At 47.6% G+C, this 15,793-nt stretch overlaps 1 protein-coding gene across 5 annotated transcripts in view; it reads left to right on the plus strand.

Annotated features, from left to right (window-relative positions):
* The window catches only part of LOC125126453 (protocadherin gamma-C4), a 172,466-nt gene that overhangs the window by 14,814 nt on the left and 141,859 nt on the right, over positions 1 to 15,793 (plus strand). The window contains exon 2 of one of the 5 annotated variants that reach the window (XM_047778876.1): positions 7,676 to 8,017. The exons of 2 other annotated variants lie outside the window; for them this stretch is intronic. In XM_047778876.1, the coding sequence (XP_047634832.1) occupies positions 7,676 to 8,017 (342 nt within the window). Of the gene's footprint in view, positions 1 to 5,405; positions 8,018 to 12,883; positions 15,514 to 15,793 lie in introns of those variants that run through there. 2 more of the 5 variants (XM_047778875.1, XM_047778879.1) reach the window with 2 other exon arrangements.

Here is a 15,793-nt window from a genome sequence, read left to right on the forward strand (position 1 = left end):
ATTCCAGAGTCAAATCCCTAGGAGAGCAGCAAATAATTTATAAACTAAGATCACATGGAAAATATATTTTTGTTTGAATGGGCACTGTGTTTCTTTTAGAAAATAATATTTGCTTTAATAAACTGTCATGCAACCATATGATGGGCTACTACAAAGCTAGAAGAAATAAATGGGAAACCTCTTTATGTACTGATAGAAAATTATCTTCATGATATGTGAGTTGGGCTTCCCTGGTGGCACAGTACGTGAAAGATCCAGCATTGTCACTCCTGTGGCTCTAGTGAGAACTTTGCTGCATGTTTGATCCCTGGCCTGGGATCTTCCACGTGGCGCTGGCACAGCCCTAGATAGATAGAGATAGATAGAGATAGATAGATAGGTAAGTAGTGAATATGCAAGTTGCAAAACATGGTATACAGTATACTTTAACTTGGCATTTTTTGGGGGGGTTGTTTGGTTGGTTGGTTGGTTGTTGGTTTGGCTGTACTCATGGCCTGTAGAAGTTTCTGGGCCAGGGATTACACCTGAGACACAGTAGCCATCCGAGCCATTGTAGTAACAACATTGAATATTTAACCTGCTGCACCACAAGGGAACTGATGTATGCTTCCATTTGTGTCTAAAACCGAGAAAGAGTATTTATAACAATCTGCTAAACAACCCAAAACCTACCAATGGAATGATACAAAAAAAAGCAACACTCATTTCTCCTGAGATAAATGTGTTGAAGGAAGAGACGGACAGTCTATAAAATTTGCCACATGTATCTTCTGAATTTGGAATTTATGAATGTATACCTATTTTTAAAAATACAAAAAGAAAAGAGAAACAAAAAATAGTTCTTTGCAAAACGTTTGCAAGACATTAGTGCAGTTTCTCGGGAAAACCTCTGGGCGTCGCTGTAGGTCAAAAGAAGGGGGGAAGATACTCAAAGACGCATTTGGGAACCTCTTAGAGGGCAATTTCCTGCTGAAACAAACCACACAGAGGAGGCCAGTACAGGTTTAGATACAGAAAACAAAAGCAGCAAGAGTGACCCTTCCCCGGATTTTGCCATCCACGGAGGGCTTATTCCTCCCCCTGGCCGAGCAGCAGAGCAGCCGTGGCGGGATGAGGCCGAGCGCAGAGACGAGCGGCGGGGCGCGGTGGCGGCAGGTATTGTTGCCCTTCCTGCTGTCTTTGTTCCGCGGGGCTCTCCCGGACCAAATTCGCTACTCAATTCCTGAGGAGCTGGCCAAGAACTCGGTGGTGGGAAACCTCGTCAAGGATCTGGGGCTCAGGGTGCTGGACTTGCCGGCCCAGAAGCTGCGGGTTAGCGCGGAGAAGGACTATTTCACTGTAAACCCCGAGAGCGGGGACTTACTTGTGGGTGACAGAATAGACCGAGAGCAGATTTGTGGAAAGCAGCTTCTGTGCATTCTGGATTTTGATATTGTCGCTGAAAACCCACTAAATATTTTCCATGTTGCAGTAACAGTACAGGATATAAATGACAACACCCCGCTATTCAAACAGAGTAAGACTGATTTAAAAATAGGAGAATCTACTAAGCCAGGTAAAACATTTCCATTAGACCCGGCCCTGGATTCGGATGCTGGTTCTAATTCACTGCAAAGATACCACCTGAATGACAATGAGCACTTCGATCTCACAGAGAAACAGACTCCAGATGGACGGAAATATCCTGAGTTGATTCTGAAACATTCTCTGGACAGAGAAGAGCAGAATTTTCATCATCTGGTCCTGACAGCTGTTGACGGTGGGGACCCACCTCGAAGTGGCACCACCCAGATCCAAATCCAGGTCACAGATGCCAATGATAATCCCCCGGTGTTCAGTCAGGACGTGTACAGGGTCAGCCTGCGAGAGGGTGTGCCTCCCAGCTTCTCAGTGCTTCGCGTGACAGCCACGGACCAGGATGAGGGCACCAACGCAGAGATCACCTACTCCTTTCATAATGTGGATGAACAAGTGGGACAATATTTTAACTTAGATAAAAGAACAGGAGAAATCACGACAAGGGGTGGTTTTGATTTTGAAATTACTAATAGTTACACTCTCGGTATAGAAGCGAAAGATCCTGGAGATCTAGCAGCCCATTGCAGTGTCCAAGTTGAAATTCTCGATGAGAACGATTGTGCACCAGAACTGATTGTGACTTCAGTATTCACTCCCCTACCAGAGAATTCCCCGCCAGGAACAGTGGTCGCCTTGATAAAAACAAGAGATAGAGACTCTGGAGAGAATGGAGACGTATACTGCCAAATCTTAGGAAAGGCCGAATTTGTATTGAAATCTTACTCGAAGAACTATTACAAGATAGTGACGGAGAGGGCCCTGGACCGGGAGGAGATCCCAGAATACAACATCACTGTCACAGCCACCGACAGGGGCGAGCCGCCCCTCTCCTCCAGCACCACCATCACCCTGCACATCGCAGACGTCAACGACAACGCTCCGGTTTTCCAGCAGGCCTCCTACGAGGTCCACGTGGCGGAGAACAACCCGCCCGGCGCCTCCATCGCGCAAGTGAGCGCTCGCGATCCCGACCTGGGGCCCAACGGCCACGTCTCCTACTCCATCGTGGCCGGCGACCTGGAGCCGCGCGCGCTGGCGTCCTACGTGTCCGTGAGCGCGCAGAGCGGCGTGGTGTTCGCGCAGCGCGCCTTCGACCACGAGCAGCTGCGCGCCTTGGAGCTGACGCTGCAGGCCCGCGACCACGGCTCGCCCGCGCTCCGCGCCAACGTGAGCCTGCGCGTGCTGGTGGGCGACCGCAACGACAACGCGCCCCGGGTGCTGTACCCGGCGCTGGGGCCCGACGGCTCGGCGCTCTTCGACACGGTGCCGCGCGCCGCGCAGCCCGGCTACCTGGTGACCAAGGTGGTGGCGGTGGACGCGGACGCGGGGCACAACGCGTGGCTGTCGTACCACGTGCTGCAGGCCAGCGAGCCGGGCCTCTTCAGCCTGGGGCTGCGCACGGGCGAGGTGCGCACGGCGCGGGCCTTGGGCGAGCGGGACGCGGCCCGCCAGCGCCTGCTGGTCGCGGTGCGCGACGGGGGCCAGCCGCCCCTGTCGGCCACCGCCACGCTGCTGCTGGTGTTCGCGGACAGCCTGCAGGAGGCGCTGCCGGACCTGGGGGACGCTCCTCCCCCTTCGGACCCCCAGGCGGAGCTGCAGTTGTACCTGGTGGTGGCCTTGGCGCTGATCTCGGTGCTCTTCCTGGTGGCGGTGACCCTGGCGGTGGCCCTACACGTGCGACGCTCCTCCAGGCCCGCGGCCTGGGGCTGCTTTCAGCCTGGCCTCTGTGTCAAGGCCGGGCCCGTGGGTCCCCCCAACTACAGTGAAGGAACGTTGCCTTATTCCTACAATCTGTGTGTTGCCTCACAATCAGCTAAAACAGAGTTTAATTTTCTTAACGTCACCTCAGAAGTGGGTCCCCCTGGAGCGCTCCTCTGCGAAGATGCCTCTTGGGTGCCAAGTTCTAGTCATGGGGATGTTGAGGTCCCATTTGCCTCGGATACTGTTCTAAAGGTGAGCTTTCATTTACTTCATTTGTTTTACTTTGGCGTGTCAATGTTTCTTAACAAATCACCTAAATGGCCTAAAGGTCTCCAATTCACATTTCATTGTCCCGTGGGTAGAATTTCGGTGGTTTTCTGCCTTAAATACCTTAATCTTATTTAACCAACTCTTTGACATAGGTTTTCTGGCAGCAGATTTATTTATCCATAATTACAAGCTTTTACTACGTATGATACCTCTTTTTCTTCCTCATCTTTTCTTCCTTCCCTCTGAAAAGTTTATTACTGTTGAGACCTTAAGCTATTCCTTTTTTCTTTGGAGCCTTTATATGAGTTTTGTTAATTTTAGTTGTACTTCCTTGTAGAAGTGTAGCACTAGAGTAAAGACAGCTCCCCTTCTTGCTAGTTTGTGGAAACTGGGAACCAAAGAAAGAAAGAAGTTCACCTACTGTCTTGGCCTGTCAACGGCGGAGTGTGGGCAGCACTGAGATGGCCATCAGCAGTCTAAATGTCTTTACAAACTCAGTGTCTTAAGTGTCTTGGGATCGCATATCTATTTTAAATAGTTATGCAAAGTGTGAGGTCTGCAGTATCTGTTATCAAGAGCATGTTTAGGAGTTCCCGCTGTTGCACAGTGGTTAAGGATCCAGCATTGTCTCTGAGGTGGTATGGCTTCAATTCCCCACCAGTGCAGTGGGTTAAGTATCTGGTGTTGCTGCAGCTGCGGTGTAGGTCTCAGCTCTGACTTGCATTCGATCCCCGGCCCAGAAACTTCCATGTGCATGGCTAAAACAGGAGGGGAAGTGTTTAATAAGTGGGAGAAACCTTTCTCTCTGGTGCACAGTATCAAATTGCTCCTGTGAAAAACTATATTTAGAAAGCTTTTGCAAGCTCTTCTCACATTGTTTACTTAAAACTTGATTTTTTGAATTTTCTAAATATAGATCTGAAAATTTTTCATTTTCTTTATATTCCTATGGAGGTGTCATCGAGTAAAAATTGTTTCTATCACTTAATGGACTCTCTGAAATCTGTGTTTTTAATGTCATGAGGTATTTCTTTTTTCTGCTCTTATATAAAAGTGATAACCTAAAATATCTGTCTTAGCAAAGTAAGGACACTTACTGCCTGCTTGTTGATAAATGTCAGGACCTATTTTTTTGTTTGGGTGATGAGCTAAAGCCCTTTGCGCTACTGTCATGACACTGATTTTCCTTAGATGTCTGTAACTGGAAAATATCAAACTCAAAGTTAGACATGGTATTGGGAAAATATGAATAATGTATAGGTAATCCAGCTCAGACTCTCAGTCTGATATAATGTAGCTGCCGTGTTCTGAGTGGGAAAATCTTCAAACGTTCTCAAAGACCTCACAAACAACAAAAAGATAAAAAGCCTCCTTTATTTTCTCTGCATATGACAGCTAATACAGTTTCTGTAATTCAGTAGGTCTTTTTTAAAAGGCCTATTATGAGGTAGGTTTGTTTTCCTTCTTAGGTACAAATGGGCATGTTTTCATTAATATATCCTAATAAAAAAAATGAAGTCTTAAAAAGTGCAAAAGAATTCTAATGTCCTAGTTAAATGGACTCAGTATAAGTGAGAAGTAAATAAAGGACACAGGCTCAATGGCACCTTATATAAAACTTTTTTAAAGAAGTGAAGAAGAATCTAATAATTTTATTAATCTCAAGGGTTTGTGGAAGTCTTTTTAATTCCGAATAAAATCTTAATTAAATATAAACGATGGTATGTGGTAATATACTAAGGATACAGAAAATTATTCCATGTAAAATATAATGAAACATTTATGAGATGAAAACAGAATTGGTGTAGTAACCGGTTAGGACTCTGAGCGTCGCTGTTCACCAAAGTGGGAGAGAAGCTGCCGCGTTGAGACCAGAGCCTCTGCTCCTTCCGCACTGAATACCCACAGACCAGACAAGCTCCGGGGAAAAGGCGCCCACCCGCTTCCTTCCCATTTCCACAAGCGATTGTGTTCCCCTTGGCTTTAGGGAAATAAGGAAACCGCAGGCAGGAACCAGGACTAAGAGGAAATTGGGCGGAGAGAGGCAATGGCGCATCCACCGAGGGGCTGGGGCTGCAGAGAGCTGTTCCTGCTCTTCAAGCTCCTGGGAACGCTGTGGGGACCCGGGGCCGGGCAGATCCGCTACTCGGTGCCAGAGGAGCTGGACAAAGGCTCCTTCGTGGGCAACATCGCCAAGGACCTGGGGCTGGAGCTTCGAGACCTGGCGGGGCGCGGAGTCCGCATCGTCTCCAGAGGTAGGACGCAACTCTTCGCTCTGAACGCGCAAAGCGGCAGCCTGGTCACCGCGGGCCGCATAGACCGGGAGGAGCTCTGCGCTCAGAGCGCGCCGTGCCTGGTGAGTTTTAACATCTTGGTGGAGAATAAAATGAAAATTTATGGCGTGGAAGTAGAAATAATCGATATTAATGATAACTTCCCGCGTTTCCGGGATGAGGAAGTAAAAGTAAAAGTTAATGAAAATGCCGCTCTGGGAACGCGGTTGGTACTGCCCTTCGCTCGAGATGCGGATGTGGGAGTGAACTCTCTGCAGAGTTACCAGCTCAGCTCCAATATGCACTTCTCTCTGGACGAGAGAAGCGGAACAGATGGGCAGAAACACCCAGAGCTGGTACTGGAGCAGCCCTTGGACCGAGAGAAAGTAGCTGTGCATGACCTCCTGCTCACAGCTCTAGACGGCGGAGACCCCATGCTCTCTGGTACCACGCACATCCGCGTGCTGGTCCTCGATGCAAACGATAACGCGCCCTTATTCACTCAGTCCGAGTACAGGGCGAGTGTCCCGGAGAACATAGCTGTCGGCACTCGGCTGCTGACACTAACCGCCACGGATCCAGATGAGGGAATAAATGGGAAACTGACCTACTCCTTTCGCAATGAAGAGGACAAAATTTCACAGACTTTCCAACTTGATCCCCACCTGGGTGAAATCTCAACTGTGCAACCACTGGATTACGAAGAATCCAAATTTTATCTCATGGAAGTGGTAGCTCAGGATGGAGGTGCTCTTCTTGCCAGTGCTAAGGTACTGATCACAGTACAGGACGTGAATGACAATGCACCTGAGGTGACCCTCACCTCTCTGGCTAGTTCTGTTTCTGAAGACTGTCTTCCTGGAACCATCATTGCTCTGTTTAGCGTACACGATGGTGATTCTGGAGAGAATGGTGAAATTGCGTGTTCCATTCCCAGGAACTTGCCTTTTAAATTGGAAAAGTCAGTTGATAATTACTATCACTTACTGACAACAAGAGCACTGGACAGAGAAGAGGTCTCCGATTATAACATCACAGTAACTGTCACTGACTGTGGGAACCCACCCCTGTCCACAGAAAACCACATCTCCCTGAAAGTGGCAGATATCAATGACAACCCTCCTGTGTTCTCTCACACTTCATACCACAACTACCTCCCAGAAAACAACCCCAGAGGCATCTCCATCTTCTCCGTGAGTGCCCACGATCCGGACAGTGGCAGCAATGCCCAGGTCACTTACTCCCTGGCTGATGACAAATATCAAGGAGTGCCTCTATCAACCTATGTCTCCATCAACTCTGATACTGGAGTCATGTACGCACTGTGCTCTTTCGACTATGAGCAGGTTAGAGACCTGCAGCTGTGGGTGACAGCCAGCGACAGTGGAGACCCTCCACTCAGCAGCAATGTGTCTCTGAGCTTGTTCATCTTGGACCAGAATGACAACACACCTGAAATCCTATACCCCGCCCTCCCCATGGATGGCTCCACGGGTGTAGAGCTGGCACCCCGCTCCGCAGAGCCCGGCTACCTGGTGACCAAGGTGGTGGCAGTGGACAGAGACTCGGGCCAGAACGCCTGGCTGTCCTACCGCCTGCTCAAGGCCAGCGAGCCCGGGCTCTTCGCGGTGGGGCTGCACACGGGCGAGGTGCGCACAGCGCGGGCCCTGCTGGACAGAGACGCCCTCAAGCAGAGCCTGGTGGTGGCGGTCCAGGACCACGGCCAGCCCCCGCTCTCGGCCACCGTCACGCTCACCGTGGCCGTGGCAGACAGCATCCCCGACGTCCTGGCTGACCTGGATAGCCTCGAATCTCCCGCCAACCCCGACGACTCGGGCCTGACGCTGTACCTGGTGGTGGCGGTGGCCGCGGTCTCCTGTGTCTTCCTGGCCTTTGTCATCGTGCTGCTGGCGCTCAGGCTGAGGCGCTGGCACCTGTCGCGTGTGCTCCAGGCGTCAGGAGGTGGACTGGGTGGCGTGCCCGCCTCCCACTTGGTGGGCGTGGACGGGGTGCGGGCTTTCCTGCAGACCTATTCCCACGAGGTGTCGCTCACCGCGGACTCGCGGGGGAGCCACGTGATCTTCCCGCAGCCCAACTATGCGGACACGCTCATCAGCCAGCAGAGCTGTGGGAAAAGCGAGCCTCTCCTGATACCTGAGGAGATAAATGCAAAGGAAGAACTAGGAGTTTTTCAGGTGAGTTTTCTTTTTTCAACAAGGATATTTGGAGCTTTTCTTCATTTGTTTCCATCGTTTTTCTGCCACATTCAAAACTGGTTAATTAAGTTCAGAGTGAATCATTATTTTCTTTATTTACAGATCAACTTGTTTTAACTTGATAATTGATGCTTTCTCCATTTGCTTTCAAATTATATTTTGGTTTACTATCTTTTTGTATAATACATAGATATTTTAGAAACTCTAGCCGATATCAATAAATTTAAGTGAAACGAGTATTTTAAGAAAATGGTTATGGGAGTTCCTGCTGAGGTGCAATGGTTTAGGATACTGCCTTGTCTCTCCGGGATCCGTCTCCAAACTCAGGTTCGGTCTCCAGCCTGTCGCAGTGAGTTAAGGAGCCAGCATGGCCACAGCTTCAGTGTAGGTTGCAGCTGCAGCTCAAATTCTATCCCTGGCCCAGGAACTTAAACATGCCATGGGTGCAGGTGAAAAGAAAAAAAAGCTGTTGTAATCACTTTGCCAAAGGACTTTCTTATACTAGAACTGTTATGTTAACCAAAGAGCTGAATAGAAGAGTTGTTTGATTAGTCAAATTATTAGATGTAATGTTCTCTTTTGAATATTTGCATAAACGCCAACAGCAAATATATTTTGAAAAAATAATATTGCACAGCATTGGCATTTTGGTACTTGCTGTTTTCATAAGATTACTAAATAATTTATAGGCGCTTACATAAATCATTGGAAGAATATAGATTAATAGATCTGATCAATGTCAGAAAAACAGATTAAATTTATAGTGGTAATGTCTGTGGCATTCTAAAATCTGGGAAATTTGGGTTAAGCCATGGTAATTATTGGACATATGTATTTGTTGAGGGAAGAAACTAGTGAGAAGGACCCTTAGAATAAAATTTGTGATGCAGTTTAAAATCTTCAAATAATTAGATACTGCTTCATTAATTAAATACAGATATGTCATGCACCTGGCATCTTCTGGTTACACATAACTCTTCCACTTTTCAGAATCAGTATCTATCAGAATGTTTGCAAACATTTCTGCAAGTGTAGGTACAATTCTACTTTATTACAAGAGTATAAGATTTGTATTTTGAAAATCAATTCGACTGATGAAATAAAATGTATATGTTAAGGCAGGAAAAGAAGAGTTAAAGGTAGAATCCCCTCTGTGTGTTTGTTTGGACTGTCTTCCTTCCTAATGTGCAGTGTGGGTTGCACATTAACCAGAGCTCCTCAAAGATGGAAATGCCTGCTCGTATTTTTTTCCTTCTTTTGATGCTAGCAGTATTTTCTCCTTCTTTTGATGCTAGCAGTATTTTCTCCTTCTTTTGATGCTAGCAATGTAACCTGTTAAAAGAATAACGTTCTTTCCCAGCTCTGTAGGGGGTCATGGTGACTCATTTCTTGCTTTGTGATTTTTTTTTTTTTTTGGTCTTTTGTCTTTGTTGTTGTTGTTGTTGTTGCTATTTCTTGGGCCGCTCCCGAGGCATATGGAGGTTCCCGGGCTAGGGGTCGAATCGGAGCTGTAGCCACCGGCCTACGCCAGAGCCACAGCAGCGCGGGATCCAAGCCGCGTCTGCAACCTACACCACAGCTCACGGCAACGCCGGATCGTTAACCCACTGAGCAAGGGCAGGGACCGAACCCGCAACCTCATGGTTCCTAGTCGGATTCGTTAACCACTGCGCCACGACGGGAACTCCTCATTTCTTGCTTTGTACATGCTTACTTCGACTGTGTATCCTTGGTGAACTTTGTGCAAAGTATCAGTCTGTCATTTAGCTGTAGGACATATGACTCTGGAATTCCTGTCATGGCACAGCTGAAAGGAATCTGACTAGGAATCTGACTAGGTTGCAGGTTCAATCTCTGGTCTCGATCAGTGGGTTAAGAATCTGGCATTGCTGTGAACTGTGGTGTAGGTTGCAGACATGGCTCGGATCTGGTGTTGCTGTGGCTGAGGCGTAGGCCAGCAGCTGTAGCTCCAATTCAATCCCTAGCCTGGGAACCTGCATATGCCACAGGTGCAGCACTAAAAAGCAAAAAAATAAAAAATAAAATAAGTATATGACTCTGCCTTCAACTTCTAACAGAGCAGTTCTCAGAGTTTTCTGAGCAGCTGCTTTCCAGGTTATAATCCTCAGTTCAACTTAAGCAAAATTCCCTTTTTTTCTTCTCAACTTGATAGTTAATTGAATTTTCATTGGCAGGAAAAAATGGTTTGGAAATTAATAAAAATATATTTCTCAGGGATATGCTCGTCTTAAATTACTAGATTGTTCCTATGAATTGCTGGTCTTTTGGGTCTCAAATTTCATGGATGTGTGTTGTGTAATGGAAGAACTGTGTACTCTATTTATCCTTGCATATGATTTACTGAACTATATACTCTATGCACCCTTGCATATGATTTACTGAACTATATACTCTATTCATCCTTGCATATGATTTTCAGATCCTTCTTTTAAAAAGAAGTTTTCAGTCTTGCAAAGTTTGGACTTTCAGCAACTTGAACATCAGCTGCAAAGTATGAATAAATGGGTAAAATGGCAATAAAATATCATTCATGGGATAGTAGGCTATATTACTCTACCACATGAAAGGGTTATTGATACATGTGGTAATCTAAGACCACTTGATTTTTATTTTTTAAACATTTATTTGAGGGGAACTAATTATATTTACATAGGGCAATTTTGACCTCAAAGTACAATGTGCAGACTCAATGAATAGTGAATTCATCCGAAGAGTAACAAAAGAATCTCTGTGGTAGATTCTGGTATCATTCACTCCTACGAGAAAACTCACTTATCCATTAAAAAAAAAAAAAAAAGATTACTGTAAGAGTTCCCACTGTGGCTTAGTAGTAACAAACCTGACTAGTATCCATGAACATATGGGTTTGATCCCTGGCCCTATTCAGTGTGTTAAGAATCTGGCATTGCCATGAACTGTGGTGTAGAGATGGCTTGGATCCTGCATTGCTGTAGCTGTAGCATAGGCCAGCAGGTACAGCTCTGATTTGACCCTTCACCTGGAAACTTACATATGCCACAGGTGCAGTCTGTAAAAAAAAAAAAAAGATTACTGTGTATATGTGAGTGTGTGTCCTGGGTTAACTTCTTCGTGCAATGGGAGAAAATGTCTTATTTACCTCTATAAACTTCAACCAGCCTTACATAATCAAATGCTTGATCTGTGCCCTGTGAATGTATATACTGCATATACCGTATACTCTTAAGTAGTTGAATCTTTAGTTTCGCATGTGTTCTGAAAAGATAACTTTCCTGTACTAATTGAAATGTTCACAGTGGTTTTTAAAAAGGCACTTGTCTTTTGGTCTTGAGTCAGTGGTGATTTTTATGTTTGTATAAAGTAGAAATGCCATTGAGTATCTAGAATCCTGGATAAATGAGCTTTTCAACTCTAAGTTGAACATTGTTACACATCTTCCAAGTTTTAGAATGACACTATATTATGAAGGTTAAATGTAATTCCTCAGTGAAGATTTCTAATTTGGAAATGGAATTAAAACTCCAAGACACCTATCATGAAAATTGGCATGCTTATTGATATGGGAAGGGTGTCAATGACAAAGAGTTGAAATGATTAAATAGTACCCAGGGGACCAAGGAAAAGTAGACAACATAGATTACTCTCTTTGGAATATATCAAAATCCAAATAGCTCACCATTGCTAAACTACTTGAAAAGAAACATGACAGTTAAAGACAATGGTATGTAGTGTGGAAAAATTGAATTAGGCGAGTCGTTTTTCAAACCATAGTCATTTAGGGAGTTCCCATCATGGCTCAGTGAAAACGAATCCAACTAGGAACCATGAGGTTGTGGGTTCGATCTCTGGCCTCGTTCAGTGGGTTAAGGATCCAGCGTTGCTGTGAGCTGTGGTGTAGGTCACAGATGTGGCTCAGATCTGGCATTGCTGTGGTTGTGGTGTAGGCTGGCCGCTGTAGCTCTGATTAGACCCCTAACCTGGGAACCTCCATATGTGTGGGTGCAGCCCTAAAAAGAAAAAAAGAAAGAAAAGGAAACCCATATTCATTTAATTAAAAATAGACACTTGGAAACTAAGGAAAAGAGAGTGTGGGAGTTCCCTGGTGGCTCAGTTGATTAAGAATCCAGTGTTGTCACTACCATGGCTTGGGTTTGCTCTCTAGCCCCAGAACCTCCGCAAGCCATGGGTGAAGCCGAAAAGACCAAAAAAAGAGACAGTGTTTGCTTTTTACCATTCTTCTATTTTATAGGGACAATCAGTCTTCTTGCCATCTATCAATTATTTGGTGGAGAAGATTATAAAGATAAGATAGAATAAATTGACAGATAGGATAAAACTAAAAGCTATGAGATTTATAAGTTAGAAGAGGAAATAGAGGGAAATAACAACAATACATATCATACTAATATTTCAAGAATTTTCCTATTACCCTTTCTGCCATCACCAGCACTATCCTTCCTTTGTATCATATTCCGTATATTATTTTACTTGGTCCTCAGTTCTACTAAGGTATATAGGGACGATATTTTGGCCACCGTATGAAAATGGAAACTAAAAGCACAGCGATGCCAATAAACATCTTCATGGAGATGCCTCTGGCTTTGACGAGTTAAAAATCACTTGATTTGGACGCATAAAGGTCAAGTGCAAAGAAATGACAGCGAGAATGAAAATATGGCAAATATTTTTTTAAAATCCTTGTAAAATGGGAAGAATGCGTTGTCTGTATCCGGAAACTCTAGAATTGAGTCCTAGCCGGCTCTGCGTTTGGAGCTGCTTTAGGACTCACCAATGCAGTTCTGCAGCCCGGCGCGGGGTGCCGCTGTTGGCTCGCACTGAGCAAAGTTCTCAGCTCCTCCCGACGCAGAAGGATCGCCCGCGGACCGCAGAATCACGACAACTGTGCGCTTTCCCAGGCTTTCTGCGGCCGAAATATCCATCGGAGAATCTGCCTGCCAAGACATACCAAGGAATCACGCCTGCTCAGAAATTCTTGGGATCATTCAGAGATCGCAGCTCTTCGGAATCAGAAAGGCAAAAGCTCCGAGAGGGAAATGGGAAACGGCCCCGGGCTGAAGCTCCCGGCTGAGCAGAGGCCAATGTTGTTTCTCTTCCTGCTGCCTTTGTTTGGCCCCGCGCTTTCGGAGCAGATTCGCTACACTATTCCGGAGGAGCTGGCCAGGGGCGCTCTGGTGGGGAACCTTGCCAAGGATCTGGGGCTTGACGTGAGAGATGTGCCTGCTCGGAACCTGCGGGTTAGTGCAGAGAAGAAATTCTTTACAGTGAGCCCCGAGAACGGGGACTTACTTGTGAGCGACCGTATAGACCGAGAGCAGATTTGTGGCCAGAAGTCGATATGCGTTCTGGAATTCGAAATGGTCGCTGAAAAGCCTTTGAACTTTTTTCATATAACAGTAGAGATTCAGGATGTCAACGACAACTCACCGACCTTTAGCCGAAATGTCACTGAGCTGGAAATCAGTGAACTGGCCTTAACAGGAGCCACTTTTGCCCTGGAATCTGCGCAAGATTCAGATGTAGGTGTCAATTCCCTGCAGCAGTACCACCTCAGCCCTGATCCACACTTCTCCTTGATCCAGAAGGAGAACCCAGATGGCAGCAGGTATCCAGAGCTGGTAGTGAAGGCTCCCCTGGACAGGGAAGAGAAGTCCTGCCACCACCTGGTCCTCACTGCTGTGGATGGGGGTGAGCCAGCCAGAAGCTGCTCTACCCAGATCAGGGTAGTGGTGGCAGATGCAAATGATAACCCCCCAGTGTTCACCCAGGACCTGTACAGGGTCAGGGTTCAAGAGAACCTACCCCTGGGTTCCTCTCTGCTGAGAGTGATGGCCACAGACTTGGACGAGGGCATCAATGCCGAGATCACCTACACTTTTATCAACGTTGGAAAGGCAGTGAGACAGCTGTTCAAGCTGGACAGTAAAACAGGGGAACTCACCACTGGTGGAAGGCTGGACTTTGAAGAGAGAGAGAGCTACACAATTGGGGTGGAAGCAAAAGATGGTGGACATCACACTGCACATTGCAAAATACAAATAGACATTTTGGATGAAAATGACAATGCTCCTGAGATAACTCTGGATTCTGAATCTAAATATATACAAGAAGATGCTGAGCTGGGGACTGTCGTTGCCTTGATTAAAACACATGATCTAGATTCTGGATTTAATGGGGAAATCTTATGCCGACTAAAAGGAAATTTCCCATTTACAATAGTTCGAGATACAAGAAACACATACAAGCTGGTGACAGATGGAGTCTTGGATCGAGAGAAAACTCCAGAATACAACATCACCATCACAGCCACCGACAGGGGCGAGCCGCCCCTCTCCTCCAGCACCACCATCACCCTGCACATCGCAGACGTCAACGACAACGCTCCGGTTTTCCAGCAGGCCTCCTACGAGGTCCACGTGGCGGAGAACAACCCGCCCGGCGCCTCCATCGCGCAAGTGAGCGCTCGCGATCCCGACCTGGGGCCCAACGGCCGCGTCTCCTACTCCATCGTGGCCGGCGACCTGGAGCCGCGCGCGCTGGCGTCCTACGTGTCCGTGAGCGCGCAGAGCGGCGTGGTGTTCGCGCAGCGCGCCTTCGACCACGAGCAGCTGCGCGCCCTGGAGCTGACGCTGCAGGCCCGCGACCACGGCTCGCCCGCGCTCCGCGCCAACGTGAGCCTGCGCGTGCTGGTGGGCGACCGCAACGACAACGCGCCCCGGGTGCTGTACCCGGCGCTGGGGCCCGACGGCTCGGCGCTCTTCGACACGGTGCCGCGCGCCGCGCAGCCCGGCTACCTGGTGACCAAGGTGGTGGCGGTGGACGCGGACGCGGGGCACAACGCGTGGCTGTCGTACCACGTGCTGCAGGCCAGCGAGCCGGGCCTCTTCAGCCTGGGGCTGCGCACGGGCGAGGTGCGCACGGCGCGGGCCCTGGGCGAGCGGGACGCGGCCCGCCAGCGCCTGCTGGTCGCGGTGCGCGACGGGGGCCAGCCGCCCCTGTCGGCCACCGCCACGCTGCTGCTGGTGTTCGCGGACAGCCTGCAGGAGGCGCTGCCGGACCTGGGGGACGCTCCTCCGCCTTCGGACCCCCAGGCGGAGCTGCAGTTGTACCTGGTGGTGGCCTTGGCGCTGATCTCGGTGCTCTTCCTGGTGGCGGTGATCCTGGCGGTGGCCCTACACGTGCGACGCTCCTCCAGCCCTGCTGTCTGGAGTTGCTTTCATACTAGTTTTTCTTCCAACACTGGACCCGGCGTTCTCCCCAACTATGGGGAAGGGACTTTACCTTATTCCTACAACCTGTGTGCTGCCACACATTCCTCAAAGACTGAGTTTAAATTTCTCAATATAAAGCCTGAAAACGCTCCACCCCAAGATCTTCTATGTAATGAGGCCTCTTGGCTTGAAAGTACCAGCAATGGCAATCCCCAAATGACTTCCAATTCAGTCGATTTGCCTCAGGTGAGTTATTTCAACACTCTTTCCTTCCATAAGTATGGTTAGGTTTCAGTTCATTATTTTGAGATTTAAAAGTACACGGGCTAACTATGCCCTGATTTTTGGTGTTTTATTTATTTTTCTGGGCATAGAGTGGGGATGGGAAGTGTTAGAAATTCTTTGTCCACTTATCTGTGTTACAGTTGTTCTTTTATAGAATGTCGCTTAGTGATGGCCTTGAAATTTCTGTTAATTCTAAAACAATATGCCAAGACATTTTAGTATGCTCTTATCTCACAGTATC

This window comes from Phacochoerus africanus, chromosome 4 (genome assembly GCF_016906955.1).
Source record: "Phacochoerus africanus isolate WHEZ1 chromosome 4, ROS_Pafr_v1, whole genome shotgun sequence".
NCBI classification, from domain to species: Eukaryota; Metazoa; Chordata; class Mammalia; order Artiodactyla; family Suidae; genus Phacochoerus; species Phacochoerus africanus.